Source organism: Neoarius graeffei, chromosome 12 (genome assembly GCF_027579695.1).
Source record: "Neoarius graeffei isolate fNeoGra1 chromosome 12, fNeoGra1.pri, whole genome shotgun sequence".
NCBI classification, from domain to species: Eukaryota; Metazoa; Chordata; class Actinopteri; order Siluriformes; family Ariidae; genus Neoarius; species Neoarius graeffei.
This window is the reverse complement of record NC_083580.1, coordinates 80,448,201-80,470,030: the sequence shown is the minus strand read 5'-3', so window position 1 is coordinate 80,470,030 and position 21,830 is coordinate 80,448,201. Positions and strand designations below refer to the sequence as shown.

Genomic DNA, 21,830 nt, shown 5'->3' with positions numbered 1-21,830 from the left:
CCCGGAGGAAACCCACGCGGACAACATGCAAACTCCGCACAGAAAGGCCCTCGCCGGCCACGGGGCTCGAACCCGGACCTTCTTGCTGTGAGGCGACAGCGCTAACCGCTACGCCACCGTACCTCTGAGAAGAGATGTGGGAAGGACAATGTTGAGGATGGAGCTGCCAGGCAAACGAAAACAAGGAGATACAGAGGACATGAAAGTGGCAGGTGTGGTAGAGAAGGATGCGGAAGACAGGGAGCAATGGAGACCAAAGATCCACTGTGGAGACCCCTAATTGGGAGCAGCCAGAAGAAGAAGAAGACTTCAGTACTTTAATTTCAGTGAAAATTTGACTGGACAACTTTCACTTGTATCAGAGAAGCATTTAACCAGTGGGATCTGAACTTTGACTAAAGTAATGAAGTTGGGTTCTCTGTCCATCTCTGATTTCTAAACAAAATTTCACTAGAGATTTTTGGCGGTAACACTGTTGTGCTCTGCATGACCCTGTGCTGCCCTCTAGTGGTGGAGGGCGGAATGGCGGCGCAGTCCGGGCTGGGGTTATGTAGCAGGAACCGCGGCCGCTCGACACTGAGGAAAAATGGCGGCCAGAGTCCTTCAGAGCCTGGGGAAGGGCCTGCACCAGGCTAACAGCGGGCTACGACCTAAACAGCAGGCGGGATTAGCTATCAGGTGAGCTCCATTTTTGAAGTACGAGATGTCAAAACGACACATTGGGTTTATGAATGATTTATCACCGTGTATTTTACTTTTTGTTTCCGCCTCAGCGGAGTTTCATTCCCTTTAGCATGCTAATGCTAGTTAACCACACAGCCATTTGAGTGGTCTGCGCGTTAACAGCGTTCCTGTGGAAATTTACTCGAATACAAATGTCCTAGCTCATATTTCGGTTCCAGAGCGTCTCATAATAATAAGAGTTAAACCTAGAAGTGAGTTTGACAAGAAAAAGAGTGCTGTTTTTGTTGGAAGTTGGAGCAGCTGCAGGTTTCCAGAGCATAAACACACAGCATTGGGACGAGCTGTGGAGCTCAAGGTCATCTTCAGAAACACGGGTTCACTGTTGCATTTTGTGGCCAGGGACAGTTTTGAAGCTTCATATGAATGTCTAATTAGTGGAGAGTAATGTACAGGAGCATGTGAGTGTGTAGGTCTGAGGTGAGGTAGTAGATGAGAAGAAAAGTTCAGCAGTGTCATGGCTGTCTGCTGTCAAGGAAAAAGGAATCGTGTGTGAAACTCTGACTCATGAAATAATCTTCTTCTCTTCTGACCGTATCTTCTCTCGCTCCTCTTTTCATGCACAATCTCAGCCATTTCCTACAGTTTATAAATCTTCCTTTGTCTCCTCAGAGCCCTGTCTGCGTCCTCAAACCTAAACCGAGAAGACAGCTGGTTTAAGTCTCTCTTTGTGCGAAAAGTTGATCCCAGGAAGGACGCACATTCTCATCTGCTGGCCAAGAAAGAAGACCATAACCTGTATAAAATTCAGTGTACGTTCCGTTTAATCAGCATACACTTCTATGTGATAGGATAGGCTTGTGCGATATTTATCTAGCTCTCTATTTATTTATTTTTCCGTGCTCGTGACTTACTGTTTAAAAAAAAAACAATTGAATTCTTTCGATTATGTTCATTATGTCTTATATTAAATATAGTTAGTTTTTGTTTTTTTTCATCAGACATCTAATTTTTGGGTTTGTTTACCTGACATGTTTCGACGTACAACTTCCGTCTTCCTCAGAGTGTCACCGGATGTTATTGGTGACGCATCTTTTATCAGCTGCTGTTTCTGAATATTTAAACTGGACTTCCGAACACCCCATAATGCACAAAATATCCGTAGTTAGAACATTACATGAACGCACAGCAATAATTACAGATCCACAGGACAAAGAACAGGAGGAACAACATATACAACACGCACTGAAGGCATGTCAATATCCACAATGGGCAATATCCAAAGGGGCGGAACAGGTTAAGAACAACAAAACACAGAAGAAAGAGAAAAAACAAACTAACAAACAAGAACACAGGGGAGTAGTGACATTACCATACATCAGGGGAATAACTGAACGCATTCAAAGAGTAATGAGGAAACATAACATTAACACACCTGTCAAACCATACACAACACTCCGTCAGATCCTGGTTCATCCCAAAGACAGAATACATCCGGACAACAGATGCAACACCATATATGAGATTCCATGTCAATTATGCAATAAAACTTATATTGGGGAGACAGGAAGGAGTTTCAACACAAGAAAACATGAACATAAGAAAGAGTGCGAAAAGGAGACAGCTACAAGACAAACCCGAACAATAAAAGAAAAGGCACAACAGGAAAATTATAAGTCAGCTATAACAGATCACTGTAAAAGGGAAAATCACATTATGGACTGGGGGAATGCCAGAGTCATCCGCACAGAAGATAACAAACATCAGCGCTGGATCAGGGAGGCCATGGAGATCCGTAAGCGAAGCCCGAGGACCATCAAGCGGGATGAGGGCGCATACATGCTCTCCCATACCTGGAGTGACATCTTGCAGGGGACGAACAGACAGTAGAAGGCGTGACCGACCTGTCAAACCAGACAGGAAGGCCACGCCTTCAGAAACAGCAGCTGATAAAAGATGCGTCACCAATAACATCCGGTGACACTCTGAGGAAGACGGAAGTTGTACGTCGAAACATGTCAGGTAAACAAACCCAAAAATTAGATGTCTAAAAAAGAAAAAAAACAAAAACTAACTATAAACAATTGAATTGTTTGGGTGGGTGGGACAATACCACTAGCGATGTGGTCAGGAACTGCTTACTAGGCAGAGATAATCACAGAAACCATACTTGCCAACCCCCTGAGAATGAAAAGCAGGAGACCAGATTGCGTGACGCAGCCGTGCCCTTCTAGAGGGTCTGGGGGTACGCATCAAGACCCCCACCACCATGGAACATTTTCAGAATGTAAAATGGTGTATTCTCCTGCGTTCCGAGTGTATGTTTGAAGAAAATTGTTAAAGAACGTACGTCACAAAACGCTGCTTCTCACCTCGCTTTGATGCTGGATCATCTGACGACCAAGTCGCCTTGAACTTGTCATTGCAAATCTTTTTTTTTTTTTTTCCTTCAGAGTTTTCATTGTTCATGATCACCAACGCGTGTTTGGTTTTTACAAATACTGGCACGATTTGTTGTAATATGAGCTCATTGCTGAGAGCCAATGAAATGGCACGATAGAGCGATACGATTTAGATTCAGCATCATTATTGTGCCATTCCATTGGCTCTCAGCTTCACTTAATGACTCGTTGATGTTATAGACCCTTTTCAGTCATGTGACCTTCGTAAACGCGACCGCCATTTTGGACATGTAGTGGACTTCGGCTCGAATCAGTTTGAATGCGAGGAAGGCGACAAACGAAAAACATAAAAGAAAAAGGAGCGAGATGCAGAAAACACCTTCACTATCCAGCGACGCAGGGCATTTACAGGGCGAGCAGAGGGAGAGGTATTTGCAAAAATTGAGGTTAGCAGGCTTAGAGAACGACGTTTACCTGCTTCCACCAGGATTGTTCACTGACGTACGGAAGTACACGAAGCCCTCATCTTTACCTGACTTCAGCCCACATGATCTGTATACCTATGTCGTTAAAAACCCATCGCCATACACATACACGCCAACGTCCGAGGTTCCGGAGCGCGCTCCGGCTTGCTCCAGGAGTGCTCCGGCCGAGGTTACGGAGCGCGCTCCGGCTTGCTCCCCCTCAAATTAAGCAGCGCGCTCCGGCGCGCTGCTTAATTTGAGGGGAACCTCGGCTGGAGCACTCCGGGAGCAAGCTGGAGCGCGCTGCTTAATTTGAGGGGGAACAAGCCGGAGCGCGCTCCGGCAGCTATTTACACTGGATCCAGTGTAAATAGCTGCTGGATCATAATTACAGTAAACTAGTAAATACAGTAAAGGGAAAACTTGAGACTGAAAGGTTTTAACAGTCATCCAAATGACTGAACGTAAACATTGCTACAGTAACATACTAGCTATGTTGTTGACATTAGCTAGTCAACAATAGCTACTACAGAAGAACAAAGAGGTTACAATGGGTTATTTTAGCCTATTTGGTTACACACTCGCCGCCACAGAATGTTAGCAGCAATGTAATGCCTTTTCTGGCTAATTTTATTCGTCTTACCTCCAACAAAGTGGTCACTACACAAGCGTTGGTATGCCGAGGGCTGCCAATCTTTCCTGTTAATGGCCGCTATCCATCTTCTCCGTCGGGATCCGATAAAATGATAACCCTTGCCTTGTTTGTTGATGGTTACTACATCCAGGTGCACAACAATATAGTGGCATGATGGAAGTCTTGCTGAAAGTAAAAACTTTCTTTGCTGCCGTTCCTCAATGTTGGCTGTGGTAAACTACTGGTAGTACATGTCCAAAATGGCGGCCGCGATTGTCGTGACGTCACGTGAAAAGGGTCTATAGACTTGTATCCTCTGTGCTGAAAACAGCTGAAGCGAGATCAGAAGAGCAAATCCAACAGCAATGCTCGCTGATTATTTTATAACGCGGTATTATTTTAGAACTAAAATTGGTAGACGACTGCGTGAATCAGTAGAGTTGGCAAGTATGGGAAACAGCTGTGTGATGGTGTATTTATAGGTGATTCTGCAGTAACGTGTCGTAAGAAAGTAAAACATCATAATGGAGCATTTTTATTATAATTTGTTTCCATATTGTCGTCGAATATAATATCGTGCACCGTCGTGGCTGACGTTTTCGCTGTTAATCTGCCACTCGGAGCGTTTGAACGTGTCTGAGAGATGAACAGCGCAGGACAGCATTTAATCACATTCTGTTTATCTAATTATACATTTAACATTTTATAAAGCATCAGATTTCATACTTGTAAGTCAAAATAAAGTGAAAGGACCATTTTCAGCATCGATTGTAATAAATAAATATCTGATGTTAGCGAAGTCAAACGTACTGGACGTTGATAGAATTAACGAACTCAAAACATTCAATAACATGAGTTTTTGAGTTGTAACTCATATTAATGTACTTTGGGGTTAAACTGTAGAGCTCCTACGCAAAATGTGTAAAGGTTAACGGTGTGGAAATATTATAATTAACAATTATTCTCTGAAGGTGACGTGAATATCAGTGAGATCAAGTCGAGGTTATTGTTCACTGAGCCTGAGGTGGATAATTGTTTTAGTATAAATACACAGATTATTTTAAAAATAATAATAATTGTATTAATTTATTTTAAACTTCAAAAGCGGTATGTAAATGTAACAACTTTGCGGCACAGACTTGTCACTTCTCTACTCCAACTCGCACAAAATCCTTTGTTTTGAAATTGATAAAATAAATCACAATTCCACTTTACCTTTGAATAGTTTTAGACCAAACTTCGGAGGATCTTTCGTGCTTTTATTTTAGGAACAGCATTTTCTTTCATCATTTGTAATTCTTGCTCACTTATGGTGACGAAGCCGTTGGCCGCCATTTTGCCGAGTCGCTCGAGGTGGTGATTTGAGAAATTGGTCGAAAAATTCAAACTGTCAGCACACACGATTTTCTATCATCACCTGCATATTTATAGTAAAATATATAATTAGAGTAAACGTCACTGTATATCGTAGAAGTGTAATATTGTGTTGAGACAATTAAATCATTATATCGCACAAGCCTAATGCGCAACTCCTGTTGCGTTTGTTTGTCAGGCAAGATTACAGTGTAGTGTAACGTGCAGATTTGTTCCTTTAGTCAGTCGAGGCACAGTGTGTTTCAGTGCATAACATGCCTTTCTTTTACAGTTCACAATGTCAAGCCTGAGTGCCTTGATGATTATAACAAACTTTGGTAAGATCATCCATATTGAGATGGTGCTGTGTAGTAGTTGGTGTTTTCATGACTTCTCCCCTAACAAGTCCAAAATTTGATTAGTACTCAGTCATTATTAGTAGTTTTCTTTCTAAACCTTTATGCAGATTCACAGTGACTGCCTTCATGTTTGTTTTGCTGCTTTGATCAAATGCATACTTTACATCTTTGTGCTTTGGGAGATGATGATAATAATAATAATAATAATAATAATTTGCTCAGATCTTTAATGTTTGGGAAAGCAAAGCTGTGCTTTGGTTCCACGTGCAAATCAATGTAACACACTCTTGTACTTTTAATGGTAGCAGAATTATGTGTAAAAAAAAAAAAAAATTTTTTTTTAAATATAAAGTGTAGCTGGGTGTGTTCATGGAGCAGTCTAACTGACAGCAGTCGAATGCTGAGGAGTTTATATTAATTAATTAATGTAATCACTGCTTTTGCACACACAGTGAACAGGTCTTGCCATCTATCCATGCCAACCCTGATTATCCGTGCGAGCTGGTGGGCACCTGGAACACGTGGTATGGAGAGCAGGATCAAGCAGGTGCGCATGAGTTCAACACCAGCACTTCCTGAAGTGTTTGATACATGTCCTCCTGGACCACAGCAAGTCTCATCTCATCTCATTATCTCTAGCCGCTTTATCCTTCTACAGGGTCGCAGGCAAGCTGGAGCCTATCCCAGCTGACTACGGGTGAAAGGCGGGGTTCACCCTGGACAAGTCGCCAGGTCATCACAGGGCTGACACATAGACACAGACAACCATTCACACTCACATTCACACCTACGCTCAATTTAGAATCACCAGTTAACCTAACCTGCATGTCTTTGGACTGTGGGGGAAACCGGAGCACCCGGAGGAAACCCACGCGGACACGGGGAGAACATGCAAACTCCACACAGAAAGGCCCTCGCCGGCCACGGGGCTCGAACCCAGGACCTTCTCCACAGCAAGTCACTCACAATAATACTTTTTATTCATTAAAGAACAGCATTTACATTTTTTCCTGATGTCCACAAAACACGCGAGTTCCTCTGTTCTCCTCACTTATATTATAGCAGCTATAAACACTCGTTTCCTCACCGTCATCTGTCTGTCTTTTCTCTTGGTGTTAATTAGACAAAAGAACACAGTTTGTCGTGTTAGACAGGAAAAACAAAACACAAAGCGTAAACACTTCTGTCCTAAAGATATCAGGAAACTAAAAATTAGAGCTTTATGTCTGACTGTGAGATTACAAAGCGCTGACACTGAAGATTACCCTGTGACTGATGAGGGATTTTTGGTGCTGATAAGAAAAAGGTCAGTGATTTCCAACAATGATATCGCTCGATACCTGGCCCTGGAGTAAAACAAAAATATAAGACATGTCATTCAAATAGAAATGCATTCAAACATTTGTGAATATTACAAAAGTAGACAAGCAGGCCTGAATAAAACATTCTGAACTGTGTGTACAGCAGAATTAGATATAGATAGATTTTTAAAAAATTGATCCTAAGCTGGGAAATTGTTGAAATTACTTGTAATTATTAAATACTAGTGCTGTCAAGCGATTAAAATATTTAATCGCGATTAATGTCGCGACTGTCATAGTTAACTCGCGATTAATCGCAATTTAATCGCACATTTTTGTCACATGAAAAAACATTGTAATTCTCTTATCAGCATAAAAAAGTGAATGGGCTTGCTCACCGTTCGAACTACGGGGGTACTCGGGGGATCCGAGATCCCCTGAAACAGACATGAGATCCCTTGAAAACATGATTTGGGAAATGTTGGGGGGTCTCTAAAATATTGGCAAAATGATGAATGATGTTTATTGACATAGCAATCGTGTGTAACGGGAAGCATTTGCATATCCGAAGTGAGCACGCGATCGGAGATCCGCACTCTGAGACAAGCGCAAGCACCCCCCCAAGGGAAAATAAGGGACCCCCCCGAAAATATCGGCATAGTTCGAACACTGGTTGTACCAATGGTTTTTTTTTTTTTATTGCAGAGCATAACACGTCTTGTCACAGCCACTGCAAAGTGGGGCTGGAGCCGCCGATGGGAAAACGAAACTTACCGTAAGCCGAGCACCGTGGCTCTTCGGGGGAGGGCAGAGGACTCTGGCTGTGCGGGGCGTGGCATCGTCACAGAGCGATAATCTTGCAATAAAAAAATTATCGCCGTTAAAATTGAGTCAAGTTAATGCGTTAATAACGCGACATTTTTGACAGCACTATTAAATACTTAATTACTTGTCAATATAAATGTCAATATAAATATTTTATTTAATTATTTAATATTTTATGTTGAATATTTTTTATTTTCTATATTTAATTATTTTAAATATTTGATAATTGGTTAATTATTAGTTATTTGAATTTTTAATAAATTATGCATATAACTATTCATCTGGAAGCATGTGCATTTTATTAATTGTGTTTTTAAAGGAGAAATGCAAAACCTTTATTTTTAAATACATTTCTGAGTGGATAGTGTCTCCATCCTTGACTCTTGTATGCTGCATAATTGGGAATAAAAAATATATTTTTGAAAGTTAAAATTGACTGCAAAGTTGGCATTCGAGCTGCCCCGCTGAGCCAGCCAGCCCTGAGTGCGGGATGTCACAGCGGGAACCGGTGCTATAAACCAGTGGTTTTCAAACTTTTCTGGCTCAGGGTACCCCTAGGCGTATCTCTTTCCATCCGCGGCACCCCTTAAATGTAATACTTACTTTTCAATCTGAATACTTCTGCGCTATGTTTTGACATTTAGTATATTATGCCATATTCACAACTTGTATTACTATAATGATCATTTTGTTGCCATATCATCATTACAAAAACTGTGATCACAATAGTATTTAGAAACATTTTTTTTTTAATTCAGTAAATCAGTAGCCCATTATTAAGTTTATCTCTACTGACTTGCATTCACCTCTCAAACGTTTTCATATTGTCCCAAATAGAGAAAATCTTATTCTTAAGCAGCCTTTTTAGCCTACAGCTTTAAAACTACAAGAAGGCATTGTGGCCACAGTATTTAGAATTATTTTTTTAGTAAATCAGTAGGCCTATTATTCATTTTATCTCTACTTCTTCATTTCTCAAACATTTTCATGAACAGACATATCTCCTGAAACAGCCAGTTTACAACTTTAAAACTTGGCTAACAGAACAGAGGAGTAAATGTCAAAAAGCATCAGCCAGCTTTAAGCCTAATGGGACACATGTGTCTGTCTTTGGCTACAAAGTCTGTCAATGCGAGGGGGGATTGTGGACAGTGCCACACGAAGGTCCTGCTCTACAGCCAGCCTTTGTCTCAGCTTATTCTTTATGTAGGTGAGAGATGAGAAAGCAAGCTCACAGAGGTAGGAGGTGGGGAACTGAATCAACACATTGACAGCACTCTCTGAAACTGAGGGATACTCTTACCCCACACGAAGCCAAAATGTATCCAAGGGCAGATCAGCGTGCTGCAACTTAAGTGTACGATCCATTTGTAGTTCTGCAAGGTCATCCTGACCCTTTGTGCTCAAGCATCTTGCTGCTGAAGCTCTGGCGAGAGAGTGGAATGGATCACGAATCCAGTCGAATTCCTCGTTTGTGTGTGGAAAATAGGTCTCCAGCCTTTTCTCCAGAGTGGCCAAGTGCGCAGATACAGAGTCTAAGAAAATGTCAGTCTTGCTTGTTGCATTACTAGCGGTCATGGGAAACACGTCAACAGCTTTTGTAGCTACTCTTTGCTGCCACTGCCCTAATTTTGATCTGAATCCATTAATCTTGTCTGTTGCTGTCAGAAGAGTTTCATTCCGTCCCTGCATTTTCATATTAAGTTCATTCATGTGCCCAAAAATGTCAGCCAAATAGGCAGGTTTATGCCACCAGAAATCGTCACTTATCTGTTCTTTGAAAGGAACGTCGTGTTCAATAGCAAATGCCTGCAGTTCCTCTCTTAATTCATAAACGCGTGCCAGCACTCTCCCCCTCGACAACCATCTGACCTCTGTGTGCAGAAGGAGAACCTGGTGCTCCGCTCCCATTTCATTGCAGAGCTTTCCGAATAACCGTGACTTGAGTGGACGAGACTTGACATAGTTGACTATTTTTACAGCTTGATCCAAAACACTCGCAAGATCTGGTGGCATAGTTTTGGCGATAAGGGCCTCTCGATGCAGCATGCAGTGCGTAACGCGCATGGAAGGATTTCTCTGCTTAGCTTTCGTTACAAAGCCTTTGACCCGACTGGTCATTGAAGCAGCACCGTCGGTGCAAAGACGCGCGCACACATCCCAGCAAAGATTGTGTTCCCTTAAGTATTCGTCTGTGACCCTGAATATCTCGTCCCCTGTGGCATGATTCTCCAGCACTTTACAAAATAAAAAGTTTTCTGTGGCACCGTCATCATCAAAGTAGCTCACATTTGCTATCAGTTGGCAAAGGCCACTTGCATCAGTTGAGTCATCTATTTGGAGTGCGAATTTTCTGTTCTGGCATAGTTTTTCAGTGAGAACAGACTCCGTGTCTTCTGACATGTCATCAATGCGATGTTTGATGGCGTTGTCTGAAAGAGAGATTTTGTCAAGTTCCTTGGCTGCATCCGGTCCTATCATTACTTCAACCATTCTTTTGCATGCTGGTAATATGAGCGTTTCAGCGATGGTGTGAGGCTCCTTGGATCTGGCCACCAGCTCGGCAACTAAGAAGCTGGCCTTTTGAGCTTTGTCTGACACGCACAGTAGAAAGCATGCGTTGACTTTCTGTTTCGTTTTGTAATTTCAGTCTCTCAAATTCAGTGTCTTTTATTTTTATAGGCCAGGTGCTTTGTCTCCAAGTGTCTTGCCAACTTGCTTGGCACCATAGCCGCATTAGCCAACCTTTCCCTGCAGATCAAGCACACAGGTGTGGGGCACGTAGCATCGCCACTCCAGTAGAAACCGTACCTGAGGTACGAATCATTGTAATGTCTCAGTTTGTGTCGTTTAGCTGCGCCTGACTGGTCGGACATGGCCTCCGATGCCTGCTGTGTGACTGGAGTTTTATCTGTTCTCTTAAGAAATTTGTCCATTTCACAGTTAGGCCTCTATCGGACTAGCACTAGGTTCCACCATCTGCCGACACCAACAGGCTATGCGTTACTGGCGACACTCCTCGTCGCACACAAAACTGCATTAATGTTTATATCACTTTTATCACGTAGTTATTTTGTCTGTCATTTTGGAGAGCATAAAGTACCATTTTTCTCTGTTTGAACCAATTTAAAATAAATACAAATATTTTTTCCCTATGAATACAAATCAATGGCAAAACAAACTAAAAATCAAGAATTCCGCGGCACCCTTGCACGTGCGTCACGGCACCCCAGGGTGCCGCGGCACCCACTTTGGGAACCCCTGCTATAAACCAAAGCCAGACTCGGCAGGCGAGAGCGGGTGCAATGGCCTCTTTGTTCGGATTTATTGGAGATTCTTCGGATTCTTCAGATAGTAATACATCTGATTGTGATAGCCCTGAAATTGGAGTGTGTGTACATGCTACTGCTATACACGTAGAACCGTATCAGTTCGAACTACCGGAAAGTGAATCCGATAGTAACACGTCGGCCACGGAGGCCCCCATCTTACAAAATAAAGCCAGAGAACAAAGCCGTCTAGAGAATTGGTTGGAATTAAACTGACTGTCTCATGTGACTCTCATTAAAACAGGATGGGTATTATAACTTATGCAACGTACATGCATGCATTTTCACTGATAAAATGTAAAAGGCTCATTAAATAATCAGATGAACCGAGACAATCACATTCTGAAGCAAATTAAATAATCTCATACCGCTAACTTAAACACACAATACAAGTTACATGGATTAATCTAAATGCAGGTAAACGAGTGTTATGTAACCAAATGAGTCGCATCTTACCCGTCTGTTCTTGCTTCTTGAAGGCCGAGCTTATAGCCGATTGTTTTGAAACAATCTGACTTTCAGTTCTTCATTCATTCGCTTCTTCCACTTAAGGGTGAGATATTTCTGCTGAGGCGAGCGTATCCAGCGGGGAGAGAAAAAAAGCATCCAGCGGAGAAATCTGTCAGCTGGTCCACTCGTTCTCCATTTTCTTCACACTGAATACTCCGTCATTATTGCTCGGCTCATGCTCCGGGAGAACTGGTGCAACTGAACTTGCTTTCCTTTTCTTATAGTTTTCTTTTCCTTTAATTGTTGGTACTGCACCCTCTTTCAATACAGGCTTATAGCCAACACTCCTCAACAGATCAGAGGTTTCGTATGAGTCTTCAGTAAAATGTGCAGAGCAGAGGAGAGACCACTTCATAGGCGCCCAATCCGTGAATTTCTCGCAAAACGCGTCCAAATCTTTGCAGTTTGAACATTCTTGGGCCGTGAATGCAACATAAATCCACCTTCTGTCATGTTGCTGCACTGGCCAGCAACACATGTGCGTGGCATGGCGATAAATTAGCTCAAAATGGAGGATTGAAGTTGCAGTCAGCTCTGTGTTTTAGTATAGCGGAAATGGTGATGAGACCGATAGCCTTCCCGCGGTGACGTCACAGATGTCAAGGTCATTCATGCCCCTTTTCCACCAAAGCAGTTCCAGGGCTGGTTCGGGGCCAGTGCTTAGTTTGGAACCGGGTTTTCTGTTTCCACTGACAAAGAACTGGTTCTGGGGCCAGAAAAAGCGGTTCCAGGCTAGCACCAACTCTCTGCTGGGCCAGAGGAAAGAACCGCTTACGTCAGCGGGGGGGCGGAGTTGTTAAGACCAACAACAATAACAAGACCGCGAAAGATCGCCATTTTTAAGCGACGAGAAGCAGCAGCTGTACAAACGCGAAGTCATCCATTATTATTGTTGTTGTTGTTGCTGCTGCTGCTTCTTCCGTGTTGTTTTTGCTTCGATATTCGCGCCAAGGTTTAAGCAAACGTAGCGACGTAACTGATGTATACAGCGACGTAATGACGTGGCACCACGAGCTATGGAAAAGCAAACTGGTTCTCAGCTGGCTCGCAAGTTGAACGAGTTGTGAACCAGCACCAGCACCGGCCCCGAACCAGCCCTGGAACTGATTTGGTGGAAAAGGGGTATCATTCAGACTGCTACCTATGTGAATCACTTTAATCATAAAAATTGCTATATTAGATTTATTGTTAACGCTTAAAACTATTCCTATACCATTCTTGAGGTCTTAAGGCATTTATAAACAAAAAGTGAGGCCATGGTTCTGTGTATCTTCTTTTAAGGTAAACCTACTTGCTTAGGGAAAAAAAAGTTTAATCCATCTTCATGCAATGTTTAATTTATTAAACGATGCAATATTCAAGGACAGTTTATTTGTACGTTATAGGAGATGTACAAAGAGAACTTCAGTTAAAACTAAAAAAAAAATTGTCCATGCCATTAATTTTTGTCCACCTGAAATTGACTGTCATCTCTGACACACCGTTGTTAGTCTGCTTGGGTCAGCTGATTGTTGGGATTTGTGTTGTTCCAAACACAGTGGACAAACTACACAACACCTCTCCTATCGTAGTTAATTAAAGGATCCATTTTACATCTCCATTTCTTTTTTTTTTTTATGCCGATGTATCGATCAGGCGCAACTGAAGCCTTCTTCCATAAACGTTAAATAAACCTCTCTTCACAGAAAATTTGTTGTGAAAAAGTGTGCCAACTACTATATTGAGACAACAACAATGCAAATGTGAGCCGATCTACTTTCAGACTTGATATACAGCAACGCGGTCACCTTATTGTATTTATATTTCCTCTCTTTCCTTCTTCACAGTGCATCTGTGGCGATACAGAGGAGGCTACCCTGCCCTGACTGAGGTCATGAACAAACTCAGGAAGAATAAGGTAGAGCTGTACAGTAGACCACAGGTTCCCAAACCTTTTAAAGCCAGGGATGTTTTATCTATGAACGTAATCCAGGTGTTTAAACAGGACACTAAACGTGTGCCATAACATTGTGGGTGTTTTTATTAGAGCCGTCGAGCTTTTTATTCCTGAACTGTTTGTAGGTCCAGTGTGGGGTCGAATTGTTTGTTTGGATTAAACTTCTTTAATTCAAGTGAATAACAGCTAATAACTATAAGAACAAAGCATCAGATTATACAGTCCTGTGCAAAACTCTTAGTCCCCATATATTTTTTTTTCATACAAACTGTTATAGATTTCTCTTTTATGACTTCTACATTATCAAGTTTTACAAAACATTTTAGAGTTCCAAACGTTTTTGTTTGTTTGTTTGTTTCCAGCACAAAATTAAACATTACAGAAAAAAAAGTTTGTATCTGAGCAGCATATTCCATAAAGGAGCACTTTTCAGATTAAAAAAGAAAACATAATGAAGGCTACTGGTGCAAAATGAAGAAGCGAGTGTGACAAAGTGTCCAGAAGAACTGTGGCTGGTTCTGTAAGATGCTCAGTAAAACCTACAGATCATTTCTGCATAAAACTGCACTCACTGGACCTGAGACGACTGTGGGTTTTTTGTTTTTTTTTTAAAGCAAAAGGTGGTCTCGCACCAAATATTGCCTTTCATTTATTATGTCTGACTGATTGCTGTTTATAGTTTTTTTTTTTTTTAAATGGTAACATTTTATTTTTTTAAGCCATTTTTGTTCTATAGCATTTCTTTACATGTGCCTCAGACTTTTACACAGTACTGTATGTTTATAAGTCACAGAAATACTGCAGTCGATAACAGTTTCACAATATATACAGCTGTATGCGTTTTTTTTTTGTTTTTTTTTTGTAGTATGAAACTGTTCTTCAGGAGGATATGGATAAATATGTTAGAAATGATCCAAACTATACCTTTTTTTTTTCCCTTCAAATTTATCAGTCACTTGCTCTTGAAGCCAGGGTAACACACAACACAATAAATGGGCTAAACACTAAAAAGCATCACGCAGGTGTATGTTTAATAATCCGTGAGTGTAATATCTGCTTTTCATTTGTACTGTTGTATTTCTTTTTTCTGTCTATCATTTTTATACTGTGTATATTTTTTTCGGTTTGTTTTTGTGCCCTTGAGGACGTTAAGTCATGAACAGAATTATGTTGTGTGAAACACAATGACGATAAAATTTTAGAATTGAATTGACCATGATGTATTGAATTTTGTGTGTATCTAATCAGGAGTTCATGGAGTACAGAGAAAAGCGAGGGAAGATGCTGCTGTCCCGTAGAAATCAGCTGCTGCTCGAGTTCAGCTTCTGGAACGAGCCTGTGCCCAGAGCCGGGCCCAATATATACGAGCTCAGGTCCTACCAGCTCCGGGTATGGAACAGCAAACAATACTGTTCTTATAGAGAGTTGAGATTTTGGAGGTTCTACATTGCCATGTGTTTTAGTTATTTGATTTGTGATGTGAACACTTTCTCCCCCTCCCCCAGCCTGGAACGATGATCGAGTGGGGAAATTACTGGTAAGGAACATAAATTGTAAAATTACACAAGATTTTTTTTTAAAAATCTTTTCAGTAATGTATGCTGGGAGATTTAACTTTCTGAACTGGTTTTGTTGCCTTTCCAGCTGCTGAAATTTGAGACCACAGGGTAACATGCCTCAGATCACAAATTCAGTCCATGAAATAGAATATGTATAAATTAACGATAATTTGGTTGCGTTTTGCTTGCCGTAATTCTCAATATTCTTGTAAGTTCCTGCCTGCTTAAATTTTATTAAAAAAAAAAAAACACCTGCCATCTTGGAATCAGCTGATTCTGCATGTCTGTATTCACTACTGATTTAATGCATTAAAATTAATATTATACATAAATCTGGTGATTTGATGAGAGCAGCCTGTTTAAGTGTTATTCAGCCGGGTGTCAGGGAGTTTACTGTATTGAAGAAAATGTAGGACACTGAAATACTGGCTTGTGATATGACATTGTTTTAGGTTCTGTTCAATAATATTAACCCCAAAAAACCCCAAACCCCTCCTCCAATGAAAAATGAAGCGCTTGTATTTAGCCAAGCTAAACTTGCAAACCTTCCTAACTACGATTCCGATTCCTAAGTCGTAGCGTGCTCAGATCAGTCAGTAAAAGTTTTAATCATGCGGTCATCTCAATGCACAGAGTGTTATTCAGCTAGTCGTGTTTGCAAATTAAAAAAATAAATAAAATGAATCGCGAGAGCGTGTTTTTAAACACGAGTTTTAAAACATCACTCAGTAATATAGTCCAAAAGAAACTGAGGTTAAATATGCCTAACAGATGTGAGTTTCAAAATCATGTCTGTGGATTTTTATTTTAATAAATCAGTGACAAATCATATGATTCTCTGATTACTATGCAATATATATCATGATTATTTGCATGTTTTTATATCTCATATCTCTGTGTATTTTGACACACTTCATCACCATAATGCACAAGTCTGCTGGAAAGATCTAAACTTGGAAGTCTTTCACACTTCTAATTAGGGCTGCTCGATATTGGAAAAAATCAATATCACGATTTTTTCAGTAAATATTGATATCGCGATTTTTAAAACGATATACACCTTTTTTTAAAGCCCCGATCATCAACACCCGAGGCACCGGGCCACATTTTTATAGTACAGGCCTCATAGGCTACCTGTCAACCCTTCCCGTTGTACCCTGAAACGCCTTTTACTTAAACTATTTACTGTGCAAGCGCATACTTTGCATAGGTCCTATAGCCTGCACAAGGCTCACGTTCTCCTCACTCAACATTTCCGATCACAGAGGCTCGAGCCAGCGCTGGTATTACCAGTGATTACTGCGTAACGTCCACACTGGCTCGTAGCCAGCCAAGGATAAAATCTCTCTCTCACACACACACACACACACACTACAACGTAAGCTTGTGTGTTGTTAAGACACCAACATTAAACACGTACACACACGGACTGGCCATTGGGAGTAGCGGGAGTTTTCCCGGTGGGCCGGTGGTTCAGTGTGGGCCGGCGGAGAAAAAAAAAAAAAAAAAAGTTGCGCGCTGGCCTTTAATATGATAAGCAATGTTAACAGTTTCTTTAAGAAACTGTTAACATTGCTTATCATATTAAAGGCCAGCGCGCAACTGTAATAAGCAATGTTAACAGTTTCTTAAAGAAACTGTTAACATTGCTTATCATATTAAAGGCCAGCGCGCAACTTTTTTTTTTTTTCTCCGCCGGCCCACACTGAACCACCGGGAAAACTCCCGCTACTCCCGATGGCCAGTCCGTGTGTGAAAACGCACAATATAGAGACAAGTCCTTAAGAATTAACATACATGAAAATAGCTCAGCGGCATGTAAACATTCCCTGAAAGTGTAGGTGGCACTGCAGCTAGATGCTACGTGAAATGGCACAAGGCAAACACCATGCTTCGCTCAGTCAACAGACAAAATCCACGAACCCAGTAGTCCTCCTACTACTGTGGGTTAGTGTTCTGTGGCCAAAAACACCCTATGCACAGTCATTCCAAAACATCCCCACTAGTTGCAGGTTATGTCTCAAATACAGATATGCGTTGTGGATTAAGCGATCTATTTTCAAGCATCAGGCTTCTCTTCCTTCCTCTTCCAAATGTGGACTCCGCTATCTTTTTGGCATGTCAGCATTGAAATACCATTTGCAGAGATATTTCACTCACCATTAAGAAAAATAAAAGCAACACATGATTAGGGCTACATGATTAGCAGGGGGACACCGTTTTAAGCGCACAGAATTTTAAAAACAATGTAATTACATCTGAGTCCGTCTACATCGCGCAATAAACCCGTCCTTAGCAGAACCTACTTCAAAGCATGATGCGAGCTGCAGATGCACAAGTCAAAATCAAATGAACCCAAGTAAACATGCCGCGGCGGGCAACATTAATAACCAAATTGCCTTACCTTAAAACGCTGCCTTGACCACAGGACGACTCGCAATTATTCCACTTAAATCCACACGGTTTAACACATCTAACACAGCTAGCAAGCTGGATATGTGCTAATATTGTTGTGCTTGTTTTCTTCCGTAGATGCCATTTTTACATTACCCAGTCCCACATCCAAAAATATGACGTAAATATATGTTAATTGTATTATTATAACTATTAGCAAGCAAATCAAACAACATATTAACAAATCAATATATCAAATCACCCGACACGTATGAAAACAGAAGAACTGATTTTTTACTGTTGCGGAGATATCGCGGGAGTAGAATGGATGACGTATACAAGGCTACGGTGTGCCTTAGGGGACAGAAGGGTTCGTTTTACCTTACAAATGACAAAAAAATAGTTTCATATCGATATTATGAATTTTGATATCGTTTGACACCAATATCGATATCATGATAAAAATACGATATATTGTACAGCTCTACTTCTAATCCATTTTCAGAGCATAATTTGATGCTTTTGGTTCATTGCAATTTCATTTGTATCGCTTTGTTTTTTCTCACTGCGATTAATGAACCAAAATGCAAAAAAAACCCAAAACCACATGGTCTGAGATGCTTGTAAGGCTGAAAATATGCATGTAAAACTCGTATTCATTGATCAGAAAGGTGTTGATGGAAAAAAGTGAATAAACCTTTACTAGGTGAGTGTCGAAACCCCCAAATATCACCCCAGTGCATGTGTGCACAGCGAAAGCCAACAGAGCTCAATGAATCACTCAATAATGATCATTATATTTCATCGACAGGATTTTTTCTGTCGCGTTCACTGTTTCTCTCTCTGTTTGTTGGTTTAATTCTCTAAACACTGCACTCTGAGTGATTTAGTGCGGTTGTTCAGCTGATTGCGTCTGAATAGAGCGTCGTGCCCATCATTTAAGGTCTGATGATGAAACTGTCTGTGATGTGTTTCAGGGCTCGGGCTATTGAGCTCCGACAGCAGAACAACGAGGCTGTGGGAGGGTTCTTCTCTCAGATCGGAAGTTTGTACATGGTGCATCACCTGTGGGGTGAGTGAACCCGAAATGGAACAAGATTCTGGTTAAAGTTAGAACAAGAAGCAGGTGTAGTCACGCTTCATATGACCTCCGACATAAAACTGGACAAAATCAACTTGATAACGGGTTTTAGTATAAATACAGAGGTGATTGGTTGAAAGATTCGGACAATTTCTCGATAATCACCTCGAATTTATTGTATTGATTTCACCTCGAGCAACTCAACAAAATGGCGGCCAGTCGCTCAACTGTAAGTGAGGAAGAATCCAGGCGATGAAAGAAAACGCTGTTCCTAAAAGCACTAAAGATGCTCTGAAGTTTGGTCTAAAACTATTCAAAGGGAAGGTGGAATTGTGATTTATTTTATTGATTTCAAAACAAAAGTATTTTATGTGACTTGGTGTAGATAAGTGACAAGTCTGCGCTGCAAAGTTATTACATTTACGTACTGCTTTTGAAGTTTTAAAATTAATCACCTGTGTATTTATACTAAAACAATTATCGGCCTCCGGCTCAGTGAACATCAGTAATTATACATGCAGGACACTTTTTCGATGGAATAAAAATGTGTTTTCTGTTCCTTTCTAGCAGGTTTCATTCATTTGGTTTGATAGCATGCAATATTGTTAGCATATCGCGTATCCTACGTGTATTACAGCACTCTACCTAATGGAGAATGAGCGTTGAATGTGGTTTGATATTGCATGGTTGTCAAGTCAACACGATGTCGTGTTTGAGACGTAAAGCTTCCGCGCTAGCGAGCGACTGTGACAATTTGTAAACAAACATCGTTTGTTGCCAGGTTTGCTTTGTTACAAAATACGGAAGATTTTAAGAGAGTTTTGCAAAAGAAAGACGCATTGAACACCTGAAAGGAATGTGTATGTGCTATTATAATAATAATAATAATAATAATAATATTGACTGGCTTTTTTGTGGTATATCAGATATATTCCATTCAGCTACTTGTCTTCAACTTGTTCAGTATCATGCTAGCTGAGTGGAATATATCTGAGATATATATATATATATACCATGAAAAAATGCCAGCCAATATTATTTAAATAATAACCTCATCTTCGGTTAAATAACTGTTTCTGAAAGTTTTGACCTTTTTTAACTGTTTGCCTTTTTCAGCGTATAAAGACCTGCAGTCGAGGGAGGAAACTAGAAATGCAGCTTGGCAGCATGAAGGTTGGGATGAAATTGTCTACTACACGGGTGAGTCTATTTACACAATAAAACAAAAATTGAGAGGGGAAAAAATAATTTAATTGAAAGTCTCTAACCATTTCTTTTTTTCTGTTTTTGTTGGTTTTTTTTCCCCCTCCTCGTCATTAGTTCCTCTGATCCAGCACATGGACTCGAGAATAATGATCCCACTGACGAGTTCACCTCTGAAGTAGCGATAACGACGACCCGGACAGAAAGCTGCAAAACAAACCGACAAACCATTTTTATTACGAGATTCCAACTGAGCACTGCTGTGGATCTCTCTTCACTTTTTTCGGGGGGGAGGAACATTTGTAGCATTCTCACTTTTCATTTTTGTTTTTTGGTCCTTTTCCAAAATCTTCGTCCGTTCACTGATTTTAATTCATGTGGCCAGTTTGATCAGAATTGCTCAACAAAAGAGAAATGAATTACTCCGGATACACTCTAACTTCTCCTGGTTTCTACTTGTTACCATGGTTACAGCAGTTATAGCACTTCTGTTGTTCATGTCATGAAACCTTGGTCATGTTTTCATTAAAATCCAGTCAGGGTGTTTTGACTGTTACTTCATTTTGGGATGTTTGTTGGAGTTTTTTTTAAAAGGCAAATAAATTCTAGCATGCTTGTTTGTGATATTGTTTTTTTTTTTTTTTAATTTGTACATTAAGTCAGAGATATTGATCAAAACATCCTGATTTGGAACTTTAGTCAGTGATGTTCATGTCTTGTGCATATTTACTGTAGTTCAGTTTTATAACTAAGTAATCGAACTGCAGTTGAAACTGAACCTGTGTGAGATTTAATGCAGGTAGTGAGTCTGTGTGCAGAAATAATTTCCTAAAATAAACACGCACGCTGAGTAGACGGTGCAGTTAAAATTTAATAATACACAACTCCTTTTATTGTATGAAACCCAAGAGTTGGTAGTTTGTTGAATACTGATTGTAGATGTGAGAACTGCAGTGTGTGTGTGTGTGTGTGTGTGTGTTTGGATTGATATGAAGTGTGAGAACGGTTCACGTACGACTTCATCAAAGTGACAGCCCTTTAATCTGGGGTCCTAGCAGCCCAATAAATTTAACCATATTTTCTTTCCTTTCCAGCTGTGGTGTTTGTCCAGTTCATTTCCGCTCACTGACTCGGTCACGGCCACGATTCGTGTACTGAATTATCGTACTCGCTCTCTTTTAACTCAGTGGTCACCTTGCCAACGATTAACGAATATCAAAAAAATTCATCTTTATACTTTAGAAAACCGACAGGATGTAGTTCCACTCAGCCAAACTGAGATTTTGTGTGGCTAATGGATGGAGTCGTACATATTTAATATGGTTTTATTTAATATCCACTACTTTGAGATTAGATGTACATACTGAAATAAATTTATGATTGAACTACAGATTGTCTCTATTGCTGTGAGTTATATTCAGATTGAGCACATCTGGTTCTGTTCAAGAAAAAAAACAGGACATGCAGTTGAAAGGAGGGGTTCACTGTAATTTCTATAACTGACACGTGAACATTAGACGTTACTGCATGATTGAACACAGTCTCTCTGCTGTCATAGATGTGTCCCAGCCTGGAAAATCTCTTCACGTGGGCAAAGTTTGATTTTCTACTTTGTGGTGTTCTGAAAACTTATGAAGGTGTTTAAGGGCCACCAGTTAAAAAATACAAGATTTCAGAAATAATCAATATCTGATATTCTGAGAATAAACCAGCAATATTTCAACAAAAGAAATAACGTATGGAAATGAGTGTTTTATTGGGAAATACGCCCCTTGTATATTTCATCTGCGCTCCATCCA

General features: G+C 40.6%; 2 protein-coding genes across 2 annotated transcripts in view; one reads left to right on the top strand and one right to left on the bottom strand.

Moving 5' to 3' along the window:
• gpr34l (G protein-coupled receptor 34 like) overlaps positions 1 to 21,830 on the bottom strand; it is a 471,084-nt gene that overhangs the window by 137,822 nt on the left and 311,432 nt on the right. The window lies entirely within an intron of this gene.
• Positions 537 to 21,421, top strand: LOC132895701 (protein NipSnap homolog 2-like). Its single transcript, XM_060936514.1, has 10 exons — positions 537 to 678; positions 1,354 to 1,493; positions 5,827 to 5,872; positions 6,346 to 6,440; positions 13,685 to 13,755; positions 15,043 to 15,183; positions 15,300 to 15,331; positions 18,725 to 18,819; positions 19,945 to 20,028; positions 20,149 to 21,421. Exons 1-10 carry the CDS (start codon positions 587 to 589, stop codon positions 20,211 to 20,213), a joined length of 861 nt encoding a protein of 286 aa, XP_060792497.1. The 5' UTR covers positions 537 to 586; the 3' UTR covers positions 20,214 to 21,421.